We start from the raw sequence: 23,429 nt of genomic DNA, 5'->3' as shown, positions 1-23,429 counted from the left end.
ACCCCCCACTCCAACAACACTCAGTTTGTTTCCTGCGATTAAGAATTCCTCATATCAGTGAGATCATATGATACATGTCTTTCTCTGTTTGACTTATTTCACTCAACATAATACCCTCCAGTTCCATCCACGTCGTTGCAAATGGCAAGATCTCATTCCTTTTGATGGCTGCATAATATTACATTGTATATATATACCACATCTCTTTATCCAGTCATCTGTCGATGGACATCTTGGCTCTTTCCACAGTTTGGCTATTGTGGACATTGCTGCTATAAACATCGGGGTGCACGTACCCCTTCGGATCCCTACTTTTGTATCTTTGGGGTAAATACCCAGTAGTGCAATTGCTGGATCATATGGTATGAGCTCCCAATTATTAACCAGTAAATCCAGCTGTCTTGTTGACAGCTCTGTACAGATCTTGTAGAGGACCAGGTATTGAGGAAGAGAAAAAGCAAATTTTGATGCCTATTATAATGTCTTGCCTGTTAAAGTTACCCAATAAAAACTTAATGTTTTAAATTTTTTTTAAAGGGAGAAACTGTTGTTTCCTAATAGTTTTATGTGTGTTTTTTTTTTTTTTAAGGATTTTATTTATTTATTTGACAGAGAGAGACACAGCGAGAGAGGGAACACAAGCAGGGGAGTGGGAGAGGGAGAAGCAGGCTCTCCACTGAGCAGGGAGCCCGATGCGGGGCTCGATCCCAGGACCCTGGGATCATGACCTGAGCTGAACGCAGACGCTTAATGACTGAGCCACCCAGGCGCCCCTATGTGTGTTTGTTTTAATGAAAGTATAATACACATGATCTTCTTCTTTTTTTTTTTTAATCAAAGTGGGAGTGCCTGGGTGGCACAGTCAGTTAAGCGTCCAACTTGGTTTCAGCTCAGGTCGTGATTTCAGGGTCCTGAGATCAGCCCTATGTCAGGTTCTGTGCTCAGCGTGAAGTCTGCTTAAGGTTTTCTCTCCCTCTCCCCCACCTCCCTGTGAGCACTCTCTCTCTCTCTCAAATAAATGAATCTTAAAAAAAAACTAAAAAAGTAAAAAATCAAAGTGTACAGAAAGGCTTGAAATGAGAAGCTACCATCCCTAGCCTCACCTTCTCTCACTCCTAATTCTACTCCCCTAGGGGACAATCACTTAAAGGCTTTTGGCTATTTCTTTTGGTAGTTGTGTCCACATCTTTAGTTAACATGCTTCTGCTGACATTTCTTGATTGATCAGTTTTAGAACATCTAATGAAACAGTAAGCTTATTTGCAGTGCTCCCACCTTTCCTCCCAACATAATTATGTCACTGTTTTTTTGTTTTATTGGTTATAGCAGTAAATGATTTATTTTTTATTTCCATATTTCTTGTCCCATTAGGTATAAGACACTATTTCTTGATTTCCAATTTGTAAGAAGATGTTAGCACCCCTGCCCTACCCATCCCTCTTCCCAATTCCTAAATTCTGTCATCTGTAATTTATGGTTCAAAGGCTTGATTGTGTTTACATTCTGCTCTGTAATCATAATTAAGTCATTTGTGCTTTATCTCTAGATTAATTTTAGAACTTGAAAATCAGTATAGGGCGCCTGGGTGGCTCAGTTGGTTTGGCGACTGCCTTCGGCTCAGGTCGTGGTCCTGGAGTCCCGGGATCGAGTCCCGCATCAGGCTCCCTGCTCGGCGGGGAGTCTGCTTCTCCCTCTGACCCTCCCCCCCTCTCATGTGCTCTCTGTCTCAAATAAATGAATAAAATCTTTAAAAAAAAAAAAAAAGAAAATCAGTATAAATGTTTTTCTGATTATGTAAATATTGTTACCTGCAGGGACAGGTCATGTACTATGACTATATCTTTCCTATATCATTATTTGTTTTTCCTGTAGTTTCTAATTATGTTTATTGTACTGCCAATATTTTTCAAACTCTTCACCATATAAGATAAGATCCTTTTTTCTTTTTTTTTTTTTTAAGATTTTATTTATTCATTTGAGAGAGAGAGGCAGAGAGAGTATGAGCAGGGGAGAGAGGCAGAAGCAGAGGGAGAAGCAGACTCCCTGCTGAGCTGGGAGCCCGACGTGGGGTCCGATCCCAGGATCCTGGGATCAGGACCTGAGCTGAAGGCAGACGCTTAACCATCTGAGCTATCCAGGTGCCCCTCGTTTTTTCTTTTCACCAGTAACCTTCCGAGTGTCTTCCAAACTCCTCTACCCAACTGGACTGTTTACTGTCTAGACTTAAAGTTCTGCTATGCTCCTGTATCTTAGCTGTTTTGCTTTCTTGGTTGATTATCCCATTTTATGGATCCCAAATATTTCTCTTTCTTGGTTTATTCACTCTTTTGCTGTACCATTCCTTCAAGCAACTTCTCAAGAAGTGATGTGTAGGAATTCAATTTATAAGTTCTTAGACATCTGAAAATGTTTTTATTTTCCTACCACACTTGATGTAAACTGTAGAACCTTTGGAACTGTGTAGATCTGTTTGCACCTTCTGTCACCCTTCATGCTATCGCTGTCATATGTCTCACATCTGCGTACATTTTAAATCCCACGAGGGTGTGTAAAACAGTCACATGTAGTGGAAAGAAATTAAGGTTAAAAGAACAGTCTTTTGCATTTACTCAGATTTTTACCATTTCTAATGCTCTTCATTATTTTCTGAACACTTATGTTTCCATGTGGTATCATTTTTCTTCACTCAATAACCTTTAACATTTCATAGTATGCATCTGCTCACGACACATTCTCTAAGCTTTTTATCTAAAAATGTCTTATTTTGGGATGCCTGTGTGGCTCAGTTGGTTGAATGTCTGCCTTCAGCTCAGGTCATGATCCGAGGGTCTTGATCTTGGGATCGAGCCCCGTATCGGGCTCCCTGCTCAGTGGGGAGCCTGCTTCTCCCTCTCCCTTTGCCCCTCCCCCCACCCATGCATGCTCTCTCTCTCTTAAAGAAATAAATAAATAAATAAATAAATAAATAAATAAAATGTCTTGTTTTGCCTCTGTTCTTGATGTATATTTTCACTGGATATAAACTTCTCTGTTGATTTTTTCCAAACCCCCTCTCTCTCAGCTCTTTAGGGATGTTACTTTATTGTCTTTTGGCCTCCATAGTTTCTGATGAGAAGTTAGACATCATTCAAATTGTTGGCCTTTGTATGTAATATCTTGTTTTTCTCTGGCTGCTTTCAAAATTTTCTCTTTTTTTTTTTTTTTTAAGCAGTTTGACTATGATGAGCCTAGTGTATTTCTGTTCATAAATATTCTGGACTCCTTGATTATGAAAATTTATGTCTTTTACAGATTTGAGATATTTAGCCAATATTTCTTGAAGCATTTTATCTGCCTCATTTTCTCTTCTTCTGAGACTTTAATTACATATATGTTAGACCTTTGGATATCATCTCACAGATCCTGAGGTATTTTTTTGTTTGTTTTGTTTTGTTTTGTTTTGTATTTAATCCTTGTTCTCTGTGGTCTTCAGATTGGGTAATTTTCATTCTTTTGTCTTCAAATTCACTGACTCCTCTGTCATTTTAAACTTTTCAATTTACTGTATACTATTTATGTGTGTGTGCATGTGTGTGTGTGTATACTAGCATTTAAATTGTCATATTTAAACATTTAAATATGCTGTTAAACCCATCCAGTGACTTTTTATCTTAGCTATTATGTTTTTCAGTTCTAGAATTTGCGTTTGCTTCTTTTTTTACAGTTTCTGTTTCTCTGCTGAGATTTCCTTGCCTTTTTTTTATTAAGAAAATATATTCCTTTACCTCTCTGAAAACAGTTATAATAGCTGCTTTAAATTTCTTACCTGCTGATTACAATATCTAGAGTGTTAGTGTTGGTCTCCATTTTTTTTCTTGATGGTGAGTCATATTTTCCTGGTTCTTCATGTGATGAGTAATTTTGTATCCTAAACATTTCATTTTGTAGACACTCTGGATTTTGTCATATTCCTTCAAAGAGCATTACCAGTTTTTCTTTTAGCAAGCAATTAATTTGGTTTGATTTAATGGAAAAGTCTGTCTTTTGGGCATCAACTGAGTTCAGTTCAGTTGTATTAGACTTTGCCAGTCTGCCCCATGCAATGCATGGTTCAGCAATCTGCCAGAGGTTTGAGCAGAGTTTATACACAGAATTTGGGCTACCTCCTATAGCTCTCTCTCTCTTTTCTGGAAATCCTCTTCCCTGTAACTTTTTAGTGACTTATTGCTGCAAGCTGTATCTTTTGATACTTCAGAGTGGAAGAACTATAGGTTTTCTCTTGGAGTTTTAATGACCCCATGCAGTGCTGTGGTTTGTTTTTAGTCTAGAAGCCAAAAAATAACAAATAACAAAAAGAGAAACTCCTATTAATCTTTTTTTTTTTTTTTTTGCAGTTGTTAGCTCCTTTCAGAATCTATTATGTTTAATCTCCAGGGCCTTGAGGTAGTTGCTTTTTGTATTTTGTCCAGAGTTTAAAGTTAATCTGTGAGAGGGTCCATTTAGTAGAAGCTTACTTGGTTGTTGAGATTTTCATCTTTCATAATATTGAAAGTTTCTCAAGTTGTTTCTAATTATAGAACTATTTATGCATTGGGGAGCTGACATGTAGCTTTAGGACCCAATTTTATAAAAAAATGACTTGGTGTTCTTTTCCTTACCACTTATTGTTCCATACTTAAATGTAATTCTGTTTTCTCTTTTCCAAACCTCCACTGATGTACATTATTAAAATGACAGAAATCATATGGAAAATTTATAAACTCTTAAATTTGAGATTTACTTTTTGGCTTCTATTCCTCTTTACAAGCAACACTGCTTCTGCCTCCATCCAGCTGACAGAATTTTTTTTTTTTTTTCCAAATCTTAAAGAAGTAATGTGGTGAATAGAATAATATGATTTATTAGTTTAAGAACCAGGAGTGGGAAGAGACTTATAAAAACCCTAAGAAAAAAAAGACTTCTAAGCTTAAGTCAGTGTCTACTTTTGCATATTTATAGACCACCCTTTTATTAACATACAACCCAGAAGAGTAAAGCAAACTTTTTTTGTGTACTTAAGGAAAGTCAGAATAAAAATTTCTGCTTTTATCTCTAACTCAAAGACTTGCCTGGTAGAACAGTAGTTCTGTTCCTCCCATTAACCCTCTCTTCATGATTTACTTTCTACGTGAGTAGGCAACTCCTCTTTCCATAATATGTCCTTGTCAGGAGTTAATCATCTTAAATTCTTCCCTATTTCTTCTCAGTCAGATGATCCCAAGGTTTCTGAGAGAAGAAAAGCAACTTATCCTGTGATAAAGACTGGGAATTGTTAAGAGATATTCTAAGGTTAGAGGAATGCTGATTCTTTACCCATGGTTAGTGGGTCGTGAAGTATTCTCTGTTGCTACTCATTATAAGATGAGTAGCAACTGCACATTCCAAAAACAAGCCAAAAAGTTACTGGTCCTTCACACTCAATCTCTGAAAATGTCTCAGTAGTCATTTTTGTTCATGGGACAAAGACTTAATTTGTTTTTAATCTACCCTTATAGAATTTCATTACAGTCTGGCACAATGTTTATGTTTATGCAGATCTTAGCAGTTTTCTGCCTCACACATTGACTGCCTAGGATCTTTTTCGGTATACTTTCCTGAAGTTTTGAAAAAGAAAAAAAAGGGTTTGATTTCCTTCCCTAATTGTTAACTTTTCTCTTTCTTTGTTAGCCGTAGACCTTTTGGGTCTGTCTTGGAGAAATCCATTTGGAGTTGTCAGTAAATGGCAGCTAACCATTATTTACATGCTTACTATCCAAGTTTCTTTTTCCTCTCAATTCTTAAGTGTATGTAAAACTGTTTTTTTGCCAAGGAATTTTATGTTATTGTACGTAGTCAGCATGTTTTCAGCCATTATTGAGAGCTGGTGCAAAATGGAAAACAGCATTATTTATCATTCTCAAAACACTGTTCTGAGATGATTATTCTACAGTCCTTGCCCTCAAAAAGTTTATATAATCTGGTAGGCTTTGATGATTCAGACAAAAATAATAGGGCATAATGGAATTTATACTTAAAATTTATAATGTCAGAATCCTGCATCCAATGTCCTATAACATACATACATACATACATTGATTGATTGATTGATTTAATGTAAGCTCCACACCCAGTGTGGAACTCAGTGCAGGGCTTAAATTCATGACCTTAAGATTAAGATCTGAGCTGAAATCAAGAATCAGATGCTTATTGGACTGAGCCACCCAGGTGCCCCTCTATATAACATACTTTTAAATAATAGTTTGTAAAACATTCAGAAAGAAACTAATCACTAGTTTTCTCATCTTATAAACACCTCTTCTCCAACTTACAGTACCTTTCCCCATCATACATACAAGAGGAACTGTATTAGTACTCTTGGTATAATACATATTCCACTAAAGAGAGTAACTTCATTAAATAGCAGCTATCCTTTTCGGTGCAGGGAGATAGGGAGACAGAACTGAGGCAAGAAGTGTGAGTAGATTGCTTCTTGCAATCTAACATCATAAATCATTCCCTCTATGCCAAACATTCTGATCAGCATCTTGAAATTTACTTTGTACATCTCCATGTCCCTCCATTACCTATCACATCATCACCATCATCATCATATACTAATAACCACAACAACATCTAGTAGTGAGCACATTCTGTGTGCAAAGCGCTATGCTAATTGCTTTACAAAGATGAGTTCATTTAAATTTTTATAATATCCTTGAGAGGCTAAGTAGCATATTATTATGATTACATAGGCCACTTAGTTTAGAGATGTACAAAGCATCTATTGTGTGCACTGTGGTTGATCCATGAATCTAAGAGCCATATTTTAGTTCCTGTTCCAGGGATAGCTCAGTCTGTGGCCTTGAGTACCACATTATGCTTCAGCTTACTATTTCCAAAGGATAATAAATTTTAATACCTTCTTTTTTTAGCCTTGTCTACATTACTCTTTAAATGTAATCATAACAATTCTGAGAGAGAGATTGTGGCCCACATTTTAAAGATGCCGAATCCAGGCTTGGAAAAGTTGGATAATTTGTTCAAGACCACATAAAACAGGCAGTGTGATGCAAGTCTCACTTGAAAGCCCTTTCTTTTAATCACTGTATTCTTTATCCTATTGTTTCTTTCCCCCTATTTTCTCATAAATGTAGATGAGAAGGTATGAATTATAGATGTAATACTTCTGGCTTAAAGGTGCTAAAGAAGATATATTTTTTCCCTCTAATTTAGGAGAAATGGTATAGCATATTCATGAATTTTTGGAACATTTACAAGTACATCTAACCTCATGCCTTACAGCCATACCACATGTCTGCTCTGTGTTATGGCATAAATTGTATGTATAAATATGTTATATTTTTAGTTACATTTTACATTTTGAGACATTTTACATTTTGAGGAGGTGAGAGTCATTTAACAAGGAAAAACCTATGACTAATATTCAAGTTCATATTAGTGGTGCAACTGTTCTCAAGCATCACACGATCTCCTTTCATGTAAAATGTTGCTCAGTGAGTTCACTTGCCACTTTTAGGGTCTAAGTATTTAAAAGAGAAGTCAGGGCGCCGGGGTGGCTCAGTCAATTGAGCATCCAACTCTTGATTTCGGCTCAGGTCATGATCCCAGGGTCCCAAGATGGAGCTCCGTGTCAGGCTCCCTGCTCAGTGGGGAGTCTGCTTGAGATTCTCTCTTTCACTCTCCCAGTGCCCCTCCCCCTGCTTGCATTCTCTCTCTCTCTTTCTTCCTCTCCCTCTCAAATAAATAAATCTTAAAAAAAAAAAAAAAAGCAAAAGGAGAAGTCATTAGTCATTTTTAGCTGCTTTGTTGGCATTAATATTTTATATAAAAAATAAAATAATAGGAAGGGCCATAATGCTTTGAAACTTTAACAAAGGTAGGACTCTGATCATTTTTAGTTCCATTATTTTTGCTTCTTGTATTTTCCAATCTTCCTACGATGAAACATGTTTCTGTAATATTTTAAATATAGTTATATTTCATAACTACTTTAAAATTCAGAAGTTGACCTGACAAATATATAGAATTGCTTATATCAGTACACCAATAATCACACATAAGCCAGCATATCCAAAATTTTGAAATTTGGAACTCCTTTTTTTTTTTTTTAAGATTTTATTTATTTATTTGAGAGAGAGAATGAGCAGAGGGGAGGGGGGAGGGACAGAGGGAGAGAGAGAAGCAGGCTCCCCGCTGAGCAGGGGCCAGACATGGGGCTCAATCCCAGGACCCTGGGATCACGACCTGAGCTAAAGGCAGATGCTTTACTGACTGAGCCACCCAGGCGCCCCGGAACTCCTTTTTATATTATCAAAAACCTAGTGCTTCTTCAGATGTATGGAAATGAAATCTAATATCATTGACTTTTGAGTACTGTGTTGGCTTATTTAAAAGGCTTTTGTATATGCAAAGATACTAAAATAGGTAATTGAAATCTATACTGCCTTATTTTATCTCCTATACCCTGTCTTATGCCAGACACTGAAATAAAGAGAGAACATTTTTGACAATGAGTTGTAAGCTATAATAATTTGCCTTTTTCTTTGTAATAACCTGTATGGGTAGACAATAATTTAAATCCCAGTTTCTTCTTGAATTGAGAATGTCTATTTACTCAAAATTGTATTGAAGTAATGTCTTGTAGGAATGTCCTAAAAGTTGTTGCAATAATTTTTGGAGTAACTGTTTCTTTGGAGCACCATGTTGTCTCTGTATTTGTTGCTTGTATGGTCTGTCTGTATTTCAGTTTGTCTAGTATACCCTTTTTTATAGCACAACGTAATTGCATGAAAATAGAAATTAGGTAGGATCAGACTTACTCTTGAATTACCTTGGGTCCAGTTTAGAATCACCTATTTTCTTAGGCCTTAAGCACTAAATGGATAAGGACAAATAGATCACTTGTACCTCCAAAAATATACGGATAAACAGAAATAGTTCATTTAACAAATAATAGTATTTGCTCTGTACCCTGCACTATTATAAGTATTGCTAAGGCTACACCAATATGTAAGACAGACAAAGGTTCTGCCTTTTGTTCGCCACATTGTGAATGGTAAACATCTGGAAAATGCAAATTAAAACAGGATGAGATACTTCTTCCCACTATGATGGAGTAACCAGTAGTGGACTTGCCCTCCCACTAGAGACAATTGTTTTCAGACATTGGACAGTTCACAGCATGGTAATATGATCCCTGAGAGAGAGGATGGGGGAGGAAACTAGGTGAACCCTGGCTTTTTGCCTAAAGGTATTCTCTTGATGGTGGAGAACTCAAAGAAAGATAGTCTTACTGAACTGAGGAAACAGATCAGAAATTGGGGAAGTCAAGGTAACTGAAATTTAGAGTACTGAAAAATAGGAAGCTAGCAGAAACAACTACAGAATTCTGCAGAAGGGTCCTTTTGAATCTTTAATTTAATACTAAGTTGCATATAGATGAGATGAGACCCCATGAAGCTGGAGAAAGAATACCAGGGAGCCATAAATGGAACAATTCCTAGAGTTCCCATAGGAATGGGAGATTTTTTGTTCATTCTGAGCAGCCAGAATGTAGAGAAATCTCGTTAAAAACCTGGAGCATTCAGTAGAGATCCAAGAATGGACACACTTTGGTAATAAGGCTAAACTAGCCTTAGAGTAAAAAGTTACTCCAGACCTGCCTAAACAAAGCTTTTAAGGCTCAAAAGGATCACACTGATCCACCAGTGACTTATATGCCTTGGGTCAGAAAGCAGCTGCTTAGCCTTCCTGTTGAAAGTTAAGAATAAAAGGATATTGACTTCCTTTGTTAATACATCCTTCAAATATCCCTGATTGTGGAAGAGTTTGGGCGCAAAGACTTTACAGCCAAAGTCTTTTAGTCTTTCCCTTCTAACTCAACTATATTGTCAGCATATTTTGTTGGATATTTTTTATGGAAAATAATCCAGTCATTAAAGCTAGAAATTAAATGATTATAGTCTGATTATAATGATGATGATTTATACAATGTTTGTTTTATGAAAGTCTGAGTCTCTCAGGTGATTTATACTGTGATTGACAAATAATTTGTTTTATTGGAACTCTTATTTGTAATGCTTGTCTTTGCTTTGGTTTTCTACTGCATACTATTCGTTTAGCAAATAATTATTACCCAGCTATCATATGCCAGACAGTATTCTAGGCACTATAATCTAAAGCATTATATTTGAATGAAAAAAGATGTATAGATTAGGCTAATATTTGACGATATATGTTCAGCCGATTTAAAAGAGAGAGGGCTAAATTTATACAGAATTTGCTGCTTTGTTCATTAGTTCTGCATCTTTTATAAATTGTCAAGCTATTATGTAAGATATAGCAAAGAATACTATGTGTTCATCAAAATTTATTCCCTTTCCTCCTTGGGACTTAGGTAAACTATATATCCCAGCCTTTCACGTAGAGAAGTATGTTGTGTGACTGAATTTTGAACAATAGGAATAGAAATAATGTATACAGATTCCAGCTAGGCTATAAAAACGTCACATATGCATCTCCCTCTCCCCCCCACCCCGCCCCGTCTTTTTAGCTTGATGTGGAGAACCCACAAGAGAACAACTCTAAGGCTTATCTTAGGATGAGAAGCTACCTACTGAACAGCCATATTGAGTGAGAACTCTCTTCTGTTTTTTTTTTTTGTTTTTTTTTTAAAGATTTTATTTATTTATTTGACAGAGAGAGAGATAGTGAGAGCAGGAACACAAGCAGGGAGAGTGGGAGAGAGAGAGAAGCAGGCTACCTGCCGAGCAGGGAGCCCAATGTGGGGCTCGATCCCAGGACCCTGGGATCACGACCTGAGCCGAAGGCAGACGCTTAACGACTAAGCCACCCAGGCACCCCTCTTCTGTTGTGTTAAGCCACTGAGATTTTAGCGTGGTTTTATTTCTTGGGCTACCCTAGTACAAGGAGGAAACATGATTGTACTGTAACTGCGGTGATGTTTCTATGGGAGAAGACAGTGATTTTTACAAATACCTCAGTGAGTTGAGACTTCAGCCTTTCTTGCCAGTCTGTTGTGTACACCAGTTCGTTCAGGTGAAAACACTGCTCTCTTCCTTTGGGCTCGGGTGCTAGCTCTGATTCTGCTTGAACCACTGGGAGAACTGCTTTAATCTCTCTACTCCCATACCCATGTCTCCATCTCCCTGTCAATCTGTATCCGTTCTTCCACTTCCCTGAAATCAAATACTTTCTCCTCCTCATGCAGTTGCCTAAATACTTTGCTCCCATCTCAACGTGGAACGGACAGAAAATAGAAAATCAAATTAAGTTACCCAATTGAGATATAGTTTACTACAGTGCACGTTTCTCAAATTTCCTTCATTGGCATAGTTCCTTCATGATTTTTGCCATTCCTGCTTCTAACCGTACTTTTTTAACCTAATATTTTCTTTGAATTTCATGCTTTTATTTAAATAAATTTACTTTAAAAGAAATTATATATTACTAGTCAAACTGTGAAGTCAGTACCACACACTGTAACTGTACAATTATCCAGAATGTTAATTCTAGCTAAATACTTTACCTTCAAATGGCACTGACATTAAAATCTTTTCCCTCTTTTTAAAAAGGTGGATTAGCTAGTATTAGCACATTAAAATTTTCTTCTGGACCTGTTCTGAAAGATGGAAACATAATTGAAAAAGGAATAACATTGTAGCCATTTCATTAGTCAGAATAAGCTAGACAATGCGTCATAACATAACAACAACCTTACAAATCGCAGTGGTTTAACACAATGAAGGTCTATTTCCAGTTTACCCAGCAACCCCGGGCAACTGTCCAGGACAGCTGTTCTTTATACAGTCGCACAGCAATTCAGGCTGTTTCAATCTTGTATCTGTACCATCTCAACATGAGACTTCTTTGATTTTCCTGTCAGAGGAGGAGACAGACTATAAAATCATGCAGAGCCTATGACACCTGTGTTCTCATTTCATAAGCCAGAACCAGTCACATAGTCCTTCCTAAACTTCATGGGAGCTGGCAGCTGTGGTCACCCTTATGTCTAGAAAGGAACAGAGACTAGGATGTTGGTAGGCATTAGTACAGCCCACCATACTATGTAATTCAGCGCTATTTACTGCCAGTTTTATAGATCATTTAAAACCATCTCTTGCTAAAATGAGTTCCATACCTTGAAGAACAATATTGTTGATGAAATAATATAATATTCTAAATCAAAAGACCTGGATATGGTTTTATATACTGTGATCTTGGGTAAGAGATCTTGTGATTCTGTTTTCCCATCTGCAACAAGGTTAATGTGTTCCTCAAAGAAAAATTATGAAATGTAAATAAAAGTGTAAAATAAACTGTTATACACATGTAAACAGGGCACCTGGGTGGCTCAGTCGGTTAAGCGTCTGACTCTTGATTTTGGCCCAGGTGGTGAGATTAAGCCCCAGGTTGGCTCTGTACTCAGTTGGCTTGAGATTCTTTCTCCCTCTCCTTCTGCCCCTACCCCCACTTGTGTGCATGCTCTCTCTCTCTCTCTCTCAAAAAAAAAAAGTTAGCTATTATTTTATTGGTTGTAGCATAGCTTTTTTGAGAGTAAGGTATTTGTTTTTAGAGCTATGTACCTAGCATTAGAATCTGGCTCTAGCAAGAAGTTAGTTTCACTAACAAAAAAGACTATGCAAGTCCCAAACAGAATTACCTATTCCCACTGATTTTCTAAAACAAAGTTTAAGCATATTTCTCTGCAGTCGAAATGCTCTTTCATAAAAATTTTCTTATACTTCATTTTGCTTTGAGTTACCAAATAAGATCAGGACAAATTTATCATTTTTTGCTCTTTAAGAAAACTGTCATCAATAAATGTAATGTTTTTTTATTTGATAAAATTTACAGTGGTGTGTTTAGTAATTTTTAAAACAAAGCAGAGTGATACTTAATAAAACTAAGAATAAATTCATAAATCAAATAAATATTATCTATTTATTATATAGACCATTGATACAAAATCTGTAGTCACATGTACCCAAAGTAATCTGTTTTTCTAGGTCACTTGCTCCTGTCCCACCTTCTTCCCTAATTTCCTGATAGAGTTTATAAAGGAGTTCTATTTCTTCTTTAAATAGTTGGTGTAATTCACTAGTGATCCCACCTGGGACATGGCTTTTCTTTATAGAAGATGTTAATTCAGTTTCCTTACGTTTTATTTATCTATTCAGATTTTCTATTTCTTAATGAGTCAGTTTTAATCATTTGTGGCTTTCCAGGAATGTATTTCATCTAAGCTGTCTAATTTGTTGGCATAAAGTTGTTCATAACCTTCCCTTATAATCCTTTTCATTTCTGTAGAGTTGATAGTGATGTCCCCTCTTTCATTCCTAATTTTGATAATTTGTGTCTTTGCTGTTTTTCTTGATCAATGTAGTTCAAGGTGTTTTCAATTTTGTTCATCTTTTCAAAGAATTCTGATTTCAATACAATTCTGTTTTTATTTACTATTTTATTGCTTTCTGCTGTAATCCTTCTTTCCTTTGTCTGCTTGATTTTAATTTTAGTTTGCTCTTTTTCAACTTTTTAGAAGCATGAGCTATTTCCCTAGTAGCTTTTTAACTGTTATATCCATAAAACTCTTCTTTGAAAATTTTTAAAAAGGTAAATTAGAAAGACTTAGTAATTCTCTCCAAATTAGCTTTTAGAAATAACCTTGTACTTTTGATTTTAAATAGAAAATTAATGAACATTTATTAAACTTTGTACTGAGTTGGGAGGCATTCTGAAGTACATTTTTTCTCTTCTTTAAGCCCTGTGGCCCCTGTTTCATACCTTTTTGTGGCACTTAGCTTTCTCTGCTTTATATCATGACTGTTATTACTCTGTCTTATCTCCATCATTGAGTTCTTTCAGGCCAGAAACTGTTTTAATCATGTTTGAATCCCATGGAGCATCTAATACTGAGCTCTGCACATGGTAGAACACAGTAACGTTTTACTGAATTGAATGGAAGAGCTCTCTCATACATTTTATGGTTGGTTTACAAATAGTTGTATTCAGTTTTCTAACAAAACAGTTCTCATTTTAAAAGTATCACTCTTTATATGTGAAAATTTCATTTAGCATTAAATTTACATTTTGTGTAAATGATGTATCTTAATACTGCCAAATGATTATGAGAATCCCTAATATGTATCCTGATGGCTCTGTTTTTGTTTACATAGAAAGTAGATTCATAATTATATAAAACTCTCTATATAGAGTTTTTAGTAATATGTTGTCTATATATAAACTTTCACCTCACAACCAGAACTTCTGAGTAAGAAAGTGCAAGTAAACCATTTAGCCCCAATATCGCAACCTCTGTAGTCAGTAGACAACTTTATGAATATATTTGTGATAACCCATTATTCTTGAAGTTGTTAGTTGTGAATAAGTAAATACACTAATGTACCTTCTCAAATTCCATTTCTTTTTGTTATTTCTGGGTAGCAGTTTGCTGCGTCACTGAAACTGAGTAGTTCTATCCTTTATTGGATTATGTACAAATTTAAAATTTTTAATGGCATTTCAGTTATTTGGATGTTGTTACTTCAGAGTTTTTTGTTTTGTTTTCATCATTAGGAAGTTAGTGTTAAAGTCTTTATGTAGTAGTTTCTTTAAAAAAAACTTAATTTGACTTCGAAATTACTAAAGTTTTAACAGTCAGAATATTTTCCCCACATTTGGATAGCTTCTGTAGTCTTTGCGTGATGCTCCATGGAACCCCTTCCTTTTACTGGGACCATAATGCCATAAGTTGATGATGATTAACTAGCTTTCTTTCTTTCTTTTTTTAATGGATATAGTTGCTGTTATTCTTAGAAATGGTAAAACTATGTAAGGTGGTTTTTTTATTCAAATAAAATGAATTCCTTTTTCCTCCTTCTAAGGCTGTTCACTATAATCAGTGGAGATAAAGAAGGTTCATATATGAGCCTGTCATGGATAACTAGAGGCCAAACACTAACCAATATTTGAATTGGTAAACAAAGTATACTTTGCCACACTGCACACGTTTTGTATTTCACTTATATTTGCACAGCTTTCAGAGAAATCAGATGTCTGTTATGTTTGTTGTCAAGAATATGTGCATTGTATCTCTAACTACATAATATATCTTTATTCAGATTTAAAATAAATGTGTTCCAATTATTTGATACTGCACGGCATAATATGGATGTAAAACAACATGGAACAATTTTTATTTGCAAAGTAGAGTCAGAGAGTGGGGAGACTAAAGGGTAGTGGGAAGGATAGTGCATGATAATTGAGGAAGTTGCAGGAAAAAGAAAAGTGTATAAAACATATATTTCATTTATTATACTTTCATAGGTAATCAGAAGAAAAGAGAACTGGAAAATACTCTGCAGCTATGTATTAATTTTGTAGTTCGTTTTAGATCAATGAGGTTTTATTTTTCATTATAAAGAGTCAAACTGTTTCTACAGTAGATCAGCCTTTATTTGATAGATTGTCCTGTCAAGTTCTGATTTCCTCTTTCTACATTGTATCTGGAGGGTTTTGTTTGTTTTTTCTTTTCTTTAGATAGATACTTTCTCCTTGCAAAAAAAAACAAAAACAAAAACAAGGAACTGTGTGAATTATAGTTCTTTTTCTTCATCTGCTTTTCACTTACATCTAATCTATGCCAAGTTGTCAAATTCAATTGGTTTTTCTTTCTCTCTCCCTTTTTTTTTTTTTTTTTTACTTTGTTGTTTTTGATTCCTCTGTTTTGGGGGAAGTGCATAACCAAACAGTAAAAGCTCCTTGGCATTCCCCTTCTTTCAAGGTGTTGCTTACGTCATTTAAGCACGATCACGAGCAGTAATTAATTAGGAGTTTGGATCGGTTAGAAGGATGGTATTCCCTCCTATTTCCAGATTTTAACCACCATAGACTGGGGGTTAAGAAGGAGGAAATAAAGAATGTCACAAATATCTCTCCTACCCTTCTCCCCTACTCTCCCACTCCAGGAAATTCATGGTACCCAAAGGTTTATTTTCTAATAAGTGTTTGGAGCTAAAATGTTATGAATATTCATATAAGTTTCTGCCTATGAGGGGTGCCTGGGTGGCTCAGTTGTTAAACGTCTGCCTTCCGCTCAGGTCATGATCCCAGGGTCCTGGATTGAGCCCCCACATCAGGCTCCCTGCTCAGCGGGAAGCCTGCTTCTCCCTTTCCCACTCCTCCTGCTTGTGTTCCCGCTCTCATTGTCTCTCTCTGTCAAATAAATAAATAAAATCTTAAAAAAAAAAAAAAAAGATTCTGCCTATGAAAGCTCTGTTAAAAACTTTTTAAAATATAGTTTTCTCTTTCCAGATAAAATTTCCACTGTTTTTCTCCAACTTCTTTAATAGTTCTCCAGTTCATATGTTTTTCTACTGTGTTTTCCTCTAAGAGTTTTAGAATTTTAATTCTTACATTTAGGTCTTTGATCCATTTTGAGTTAATTTTTGTATATGGTGTAAAATATGGATCCAACTTCATCCTTTTGCATGTAGTTATCCAGTTTCTCCAACACCATTTATTGAAAAGATTGTTCTTTCCCCATAAAATGGTCTCGGTACCTTTGTAAAATCATTCAACCATGAGGTTTATTTCTGGAATCTCTGTTCAGTTGGTCTATATGTCTGTCTTTATGACACATCCCACACTGTTTTGATTACTTTATAGGAAGCTTTATGGTAAGTTTTGAAATCATGAAGTGTAAGACTTCCTACCTTGTTCTTTTTATGATTGGCTTGGCTATTCAGGGTTCCTTGAGATTCTGTATGAATTTTAGGATGGATTTTTCTATTTCTGCAAAAAATGTCATCGGGATTTTTATTAGGATTGCATTTAATCTATAGATCACTTCGGGAAGTATTGCCATTTTGACAATATTAAGTCTTTGAATCGGTGAACAAGGGATGTCTTTCCATTTATTTGTGTCTTTAATTTCAGCAACAGTTTGTAGTTTTTCAGTGACAAGTCTTTAGCCTCCTTGATTAAGTTTATTCCTAAGTATCCTTTTTATTGCTATTTTAAATTGGATTGTTTTCTTAATTTCATTCTGGGATAGCTCATCGTTAGTATCCTTTTGTGTATTGATTTTATATCTTGCAACTTTGCTCGGTTTGTTTAACTGTTTTATTGTAGAATCTTCACTTTTATTTAAGGTTTTCTATATTTACGGAATGTTGTCTGCGAACAGAGATAATCATACTTAATCCACTCTGACTTGGATGCCTTATATTTCTTATTCTCACCTATAGCTAAAATCATTTTGTCCTCCTTTCACGTTTGACAATTAACTTGTCTTAGGTTAATCTTACTGAATATGCTCTTTATCATAAAGCCAACTTTGTGAAGAGTTTCTTGGTACTTTATGTTGTTCTCATCTTAAATGAATCCTTCAGTTCTCATTTTCTGATCCTTGCTTTGGTTTGACCTGCCCTCATACCTGTCTCCAATAATTATCTTGAGTCCCATGCCAGTTCCCTCCTAAAAATTCCCATCTGCTCTGAAACCTTTATCAAAGACAGATACCTTAGTAGTTATTTAAAATCCTTATTTTAGCGCCCTTGATACTTGCTTGGATTAGGTGTGCTTCAACATTATCTACAACATTCCAGTTTACAGAGTCACCAACACAGGCAGATTTTCTCATTCACCATTCACATTGCTGTGTGATATATCTGACTGCTCTTATTTCCCACCCCTCTGTCTCCTCTCCAAGTGATCTTGGAAGAATTCGTGAGTACAGAAAATATTGATCTTTCTTCAAAATAGGCCCCAAATGATGGATACTTATAATTAGGACTCTTTAAAAAAAAAAAAAAGAAAGAAAGAAATGCAACAGTTATATTGCTAAAAGAGTGACTGGAAAAAATATCTTAACTTTGACCATATACATTAAAACTGCTAGAGATGAGGCCTTGATTTATATTTTATAACAACTTTTTTCTTAGGAAAGTCCCCTTCCTTATCTGCTATGATGAGGTATTTATAGATACCTTTCTCTAACCCAATATTCACAAACTTTAGCATGCATAGAATCACAAAGATTGCTAGGCTCCACAGTTTATGATTCAGCTGATCTGAGGTGGAGTCCGATCATTTCAATTTTTAACAAATTCCCGGATAGTGCTGTGCTGCTGGTCCAGGACCACATTTTGAGAACCAGTGGTCTAAATCACGCTATTTAATTTTCTTTCTTGACCCACATATTTCTCATTGTCTAACCTAGACCATTTTGATTTGGGTAATCTAACACATTCTAAGTTACAACATGTTTTCTTCAACATTATTTCCTTCTCAATTAAAAGAAAAATAATCGGTGATATCTCCTTTCTTGTCATTCTCCCATGACATCTTCGATGTCTTTGTTTTCTTCCTTCCAACATACACAATTCAGACTTTACAAATCATGCTGCATCTGTGATGGTAGTGATGAGGACAACACCAAAAAACAGTAATAAAAAACAGCTAGCATTTATGGAGGACTTATTATTATGTGCTAGGTACTGTTCTGAGCATTTTATTTGAATTAGTGTAACCTTGCAATCCCCCCATGGTATGGGTACTTAAGTTATTAAGTACAAATAACTGATCGGAAACTTAGAGAAACGTTCTCAGCTAGGAAAAAGTGGAAGAGATGGAATCTAACTTAAGCTTTCTGGTTTCAGAGCCCAGACTTTAATTCCTCTGCTGTCCAACCCCTTACTACTATACTACCATGTTATGTCACAGTAAAATAATCTGGCTTGGTGTTAGAATCCTCCTACCCATCTCATTTCAACCACTTTCTAAAAGATGGTCTGGTAAACCCTTTTGACACAGAATTCTTGTACCCAGCTGAATCATCTTTACCATTTTTTACTATGAAGTCTATTAAAATTCTAGGTTTCCAAGCAAAATATCATGTCCTATCTTTCAAACTGACCTTTTGTGTTCTCCACCGAACGGTATTAAGACTATTGGACAACCTGTCATAGCTGTGATTGTACCCCCTGTGTTTGGACTTACAGGCAGCACTGGTTTTCTGTAATTTGTGTGAGAGCAACATTATAATCTACCTTAAAAGATAAAGTCATTATTAGACATGTACAGTATCCCATGAATGAAGGTAGAGATGAAGGTAGAAAAAAAAAATCAAATGTCCACCATGAGCTGTAAAGATAACCGCAGTTGGAATTCCTGAGAAGGGAAAATCAAGAAGTCTGCATGGCATCGAATTTACAAATCTCTGGGATCCTGATTTATGCCCTTGACTCCATCTCATAATCCTTATATATTCCTCATATCCCCCCCCTCAGTTTCTCCTGCCATCCTTCAGTTTCTTCCTTACATATCTACCCTAAGTTGCTGATTTCTGTCTGACTACTAGCCTACTATTTTCACTATAAAAATTGTTATTAAGATTTTTAGATATATGGAATCCCTTGACCAGGGACCAGTGCTGTCTTTGTCAGAGCTCAGCAGGTAAAATAGTTATTCTGCTGCCATGATAAAAAAAAATAATAAAATTCTAGTTAAGGACTTAATAGCTTTAAGAATTAAATTATAAACATTTCTTCTATACAGAGCAATACTGGATAAATAAAATATTTCATTATTTTTTAATTGGTTGGTGAGATTATAATGAAAGAGCCTCTAATATTGGCTATTAGTAGCCTGCAGATCTGCATATAAATCACTTGAGATCTTTGTGATAGTGACTTTTAAAAATAGTCTCAGTTATTACAGTTTTAGCAGAGGTGAGAGTTCTGCTATTTCAAAGCTTACTTTTGGCGGAGAAACATACCGTTAGCACCCTTAACTCTTGTTGCTATGGAGACAGTAACAGGATTTATTTTGTTTTTTAACATACACTTAAAATATACATACATATTTTAAGATTTAAAATGTGATTTAGTTGCCTGTAGGCTTTGAGTATTGGCACATTTCAAAAGTACTTCTTTTCTTTTTTAATACTTTATTATTTTTATCCTCCAGAGAAAATAGAGAATTCTGGCCATTATAATGACAAAGTTTTATATTACTTTTTACAGGGTCTTTTAGGAATAACTTAGAATCCCCTGTGGATCAGTAATGGATGAGGATTTTGAAGAACATGCAGAAACTTTTGAAAAAAGTAATGTGATCTTAAGCACTCCCATGTCTTGGACACCTATAGTTATGACACAAATATATAATGCATACAACTCAATTTCAGATTCAAATGATACTTTTGAAACAGTGTTATGCTAAGCACTTTCACCCTGTTGTAATTTATTTTATGAAACTCAATTTGAGAGTGCCAAAGTAATCTTCATAATCTTAATTTTTAATGTATTAAACTGATTACTTAAATGTATATTAGTAGTGTTCTTTAATTCTTCCCCCTAAAAATCAACAAATAGAATTTATACAAGCCTTTGATAAATAGAACTTTAAATTCGTGAATTATACTTTTTATTTCATTCCTTATAAGAATGAATGGATTCCATGTCATGGAATATTACTAATCCGTAGAACTCCTGAGTACATGTGCAACTAAATCACCTCTCTTTACCTTTAGTGTCCAATGTTAGACTGGCATGGTCTAGCTAACATCTTAGACCACTAGCAGTTTTGACTTCTTACCTTAATAAACTGAGCCGTCAGGTGATTGATTTCCTTTTAAGCTAGGTAGATTAATCCTAGTTATGGTATTTATCACAACCGAGTGTCATAGCAGTTATTTCTGGATAAAGAAAACCTTTGGTTACAGTTGTTATAAACAGAATTTTAAAACTCAGCCCTGTACTTTCCTCAGTTCATACCTTTATTTAATGGCAAAGGAAGACAAAATAGCTCTTTGCTTTCTAAAGAAAGAAAGTAGCTAAAGGTGATAGACAATTGCAACTTAGGCTCATAGTTTTGAATATTAGATTTTAGCTTTTCCAGTTTGCAGTGACTTTTTAACAAGACCCATCTCCTCTATGAAGAATGTAGTTCATTTTTTTTTCTGGCACAAAAAAATAGGGTAACCTGATCTGAGTCTGACAGAGTGTGTCGTTCATTTAAGTGCTTCCATCTGTTGCCTGCTGTTCCCCTTACTCATGACCCCTCTATGTTTCTCTCTTTCCCTTCTCCTTCCCTGTTTCTCTTTCCTTTTTCTTTCTTCTTTCCTTTCTGTTTTCTTCTCTCTCTCTCTCCCTGTCTTTCTCTCTCACCTTTTTCCCTCTCCCTCTCTCTCTGTCTCTTTTTTTGTCCTTAGCCCCTCTGAGGAAGGCAAAGTTTGTTGAGAGCCCACGAATTCCAGAATCCGAGCTTGGCTCACCAACCCTCGCTTCAGCTCAGAAACTGGACGTGGATGCGTACTGCCCTGGTAAGCATGCATGCAAAGTGTCTGCTTTGACAGAGGGAGGTTTGGATCTGGCCCATCCAGCAGAGCAGTGTTTTGCATGTATACTTTTCATAAAAACATATCTGTAACCCCTTTTGCAACGGATTGCGTAATTTCCTTATTAGAACATAGTTTTTACTGAATATCCTTTTTTGACTATTGATGTAATAATGAGTAAGTATTGAAAACCATTTCAAGGATAATTTTCAAAAGAATTGAAATAATTTTGGTACATAAATAGTTTTTAGGGTGATTTTTGTGATTTGAGATACTTGAAGAAATATGGCTTTGGTCACGTGCAAACAAGAATATTAAAGATACGAATAAAAATGTTCATTCAACACTAGCCCTTTACGTATGACCTACTTTTTCTGATTCCCATTGGAGTTCTATTCAGAAAATAGTTGTGATGTTGGAAACATTAAACTTAAATTAGAAAAGAAACCTTATAGGTTCCCAATTTGGGCTCCTGGACATTCACTTTTAGAAATACCTCTTCTCATGAATGGCCTATGAGCACATGTGGGAGTTCACTAAAACCCTTCTCTTGTGGAAGCCAAGCTGAGACAGAGTCATTATCAGTGCTTAGATTCTTGCAAACTGAGATGAGTTGCCTGGCAACATCCTTTACACTCACTCTACAGTGAGTCCTATAGAGCTGTGTCAGAAATGTTCAAAGATCTAGTTGAGTATACAGATCAGAGCTTTCGTAGAAGGCCTTAGAAGACTTGGGTTTTAGACCTTTTGTTTATTCCTGCTCATTAAAATTGATGTTAAACCACAGAATGAAACCACTTTACAAATTTATAGCATTCTGTCAGCAGAATAAAATGATTTTTAGTTCTAGGGAAGGTATCAATAACTCTAATCTGAAATGTCAGGATAATGTAGCTCTGAAGCCAAATAAGACATGTTTAAGGGGGAAAAAAAGATAATAGGCGAAAACCTGGACCAAACCTAATCAGAGACATTGATTGTATGGGTCAGTTTTAAATATTGAAAGACCTTGGGGATTTTACTTTCAGGATGCAGAATCCCAGGTTTCACCCACTGTCGGAGATGACTATTTTTATTTATTTTTTATTTTATTATGTTATGTTAATCACCATACATTACATCATTAGGAGATGACTATTTTTAAATCAATCACAGTTATGTATTAGGAACCAACTTTTCTGTGTCTGAGAGGAACAAAATAGCTCTTTAAATGGTACCATAGCACATGGTTAGAAGAATCTTTTTCATGTTTTGAGGTACTGTCACACTTCTTGGGCAATGGAATAGGGTGCTTTGCATTTCTTCATGGGAATTTTAGTATAATAAAGTAAAACAAATAAATGCACTAATTCCCTATTCCTGCATTGAGTTTTGGGAAAGAAACTCTGTTGGAGGCCTTTTCTTTTCCAGATTTGCAAGTCAGAATGACTGTCAGGGAGACTAATCTTTCACTTCCTGATTGTCCATCTGACATCTTTAATCTAATCTAGCCATTGTTATTGTCAAGAAGCAAGGTAGCTGCTTTTTGTTGGAATGCCAGTGCTGAATCCCTATGAAAAATCTTATCCATGTTATTTTTTATGTATATTTCCCACAAATATGAATCTTTGCTGAATTGGAATTGAACCAAACTAAACCTCAGTTGAAACTTTCAGAAAGCCAGGAAAAAACTAAAACATGTTGCCAGAATGTTAATTGCCACGCTCCTCAGTCTTTCCTTTTCTTATCTGAACAGATTTAATGCACAGAAACTTCTTAGTGTTTTATACTCTTTTATAATGAAGTTATTAAACTCTCCGAAAATAGGTTTCTACTGAGATAAGATTAGTGACCTGAAGGTTGAAGCTGTTATCTTCTACATAGTACCAAAACTTAACAATGAACAGATGAATTCAGTGTACTCACAAAGCGAACAAATAATCCGTTCCTTTTGAATGTCTCTTACATAGGATACACTAACAGAACAGTGATCGTGTTTTATTGTATACTTATATAGTAACTCAGTTAAAGCTGTTTCTCTTCTTGTCCACCTGCTTTATTCATTATCACA

At 35.5% G+C, this 23,429-nt stretch overlaps 1 protein-coding gene across 1 annotated transcript in view; it reads left to right on the top strand.

The window, feature by feature from the left end:
• Positions 1–23,429, top strand: part of TANC2 (tetratricopeptide repeat, ankyrin repeat and coiled-coil containing 2) — a 318,672-nt gene that overhangs the window by 121,426 nt on the left and 173,817 nt on the right. The window contains exon 5 of the mRNA XM_081805955.1: positions 21,254–21,364. Within this exon, the coding sequence (XP_081662081.1) occupies positions 21,254–21,364 (111 nt within the window). The remainder of the gene's footprint in view (positions 1–21,253; positions 21,365–23,429) is intronic.

This window comes from Leptonychotes weddellii, chromosome 15 (genome assembly GCF_054177405.1).
Source record: "Leptonychotes weddellii isolate Sample4059 chromosome 15, ASM5417740v2, whole genome shotgun sequence".
Classification (NCBI taxonomy): Eukaryota; Metazoa; Chordata; class Mammalia; order Carnivora; family Phocidae; genus Leptonychotes; species Leptonychotes weddellii.
The sequence above is the reverse complement of the archived record's forward strand: the minus strand, read 5'-3'. Positions and strand labels throughout refer to the sequence as shown.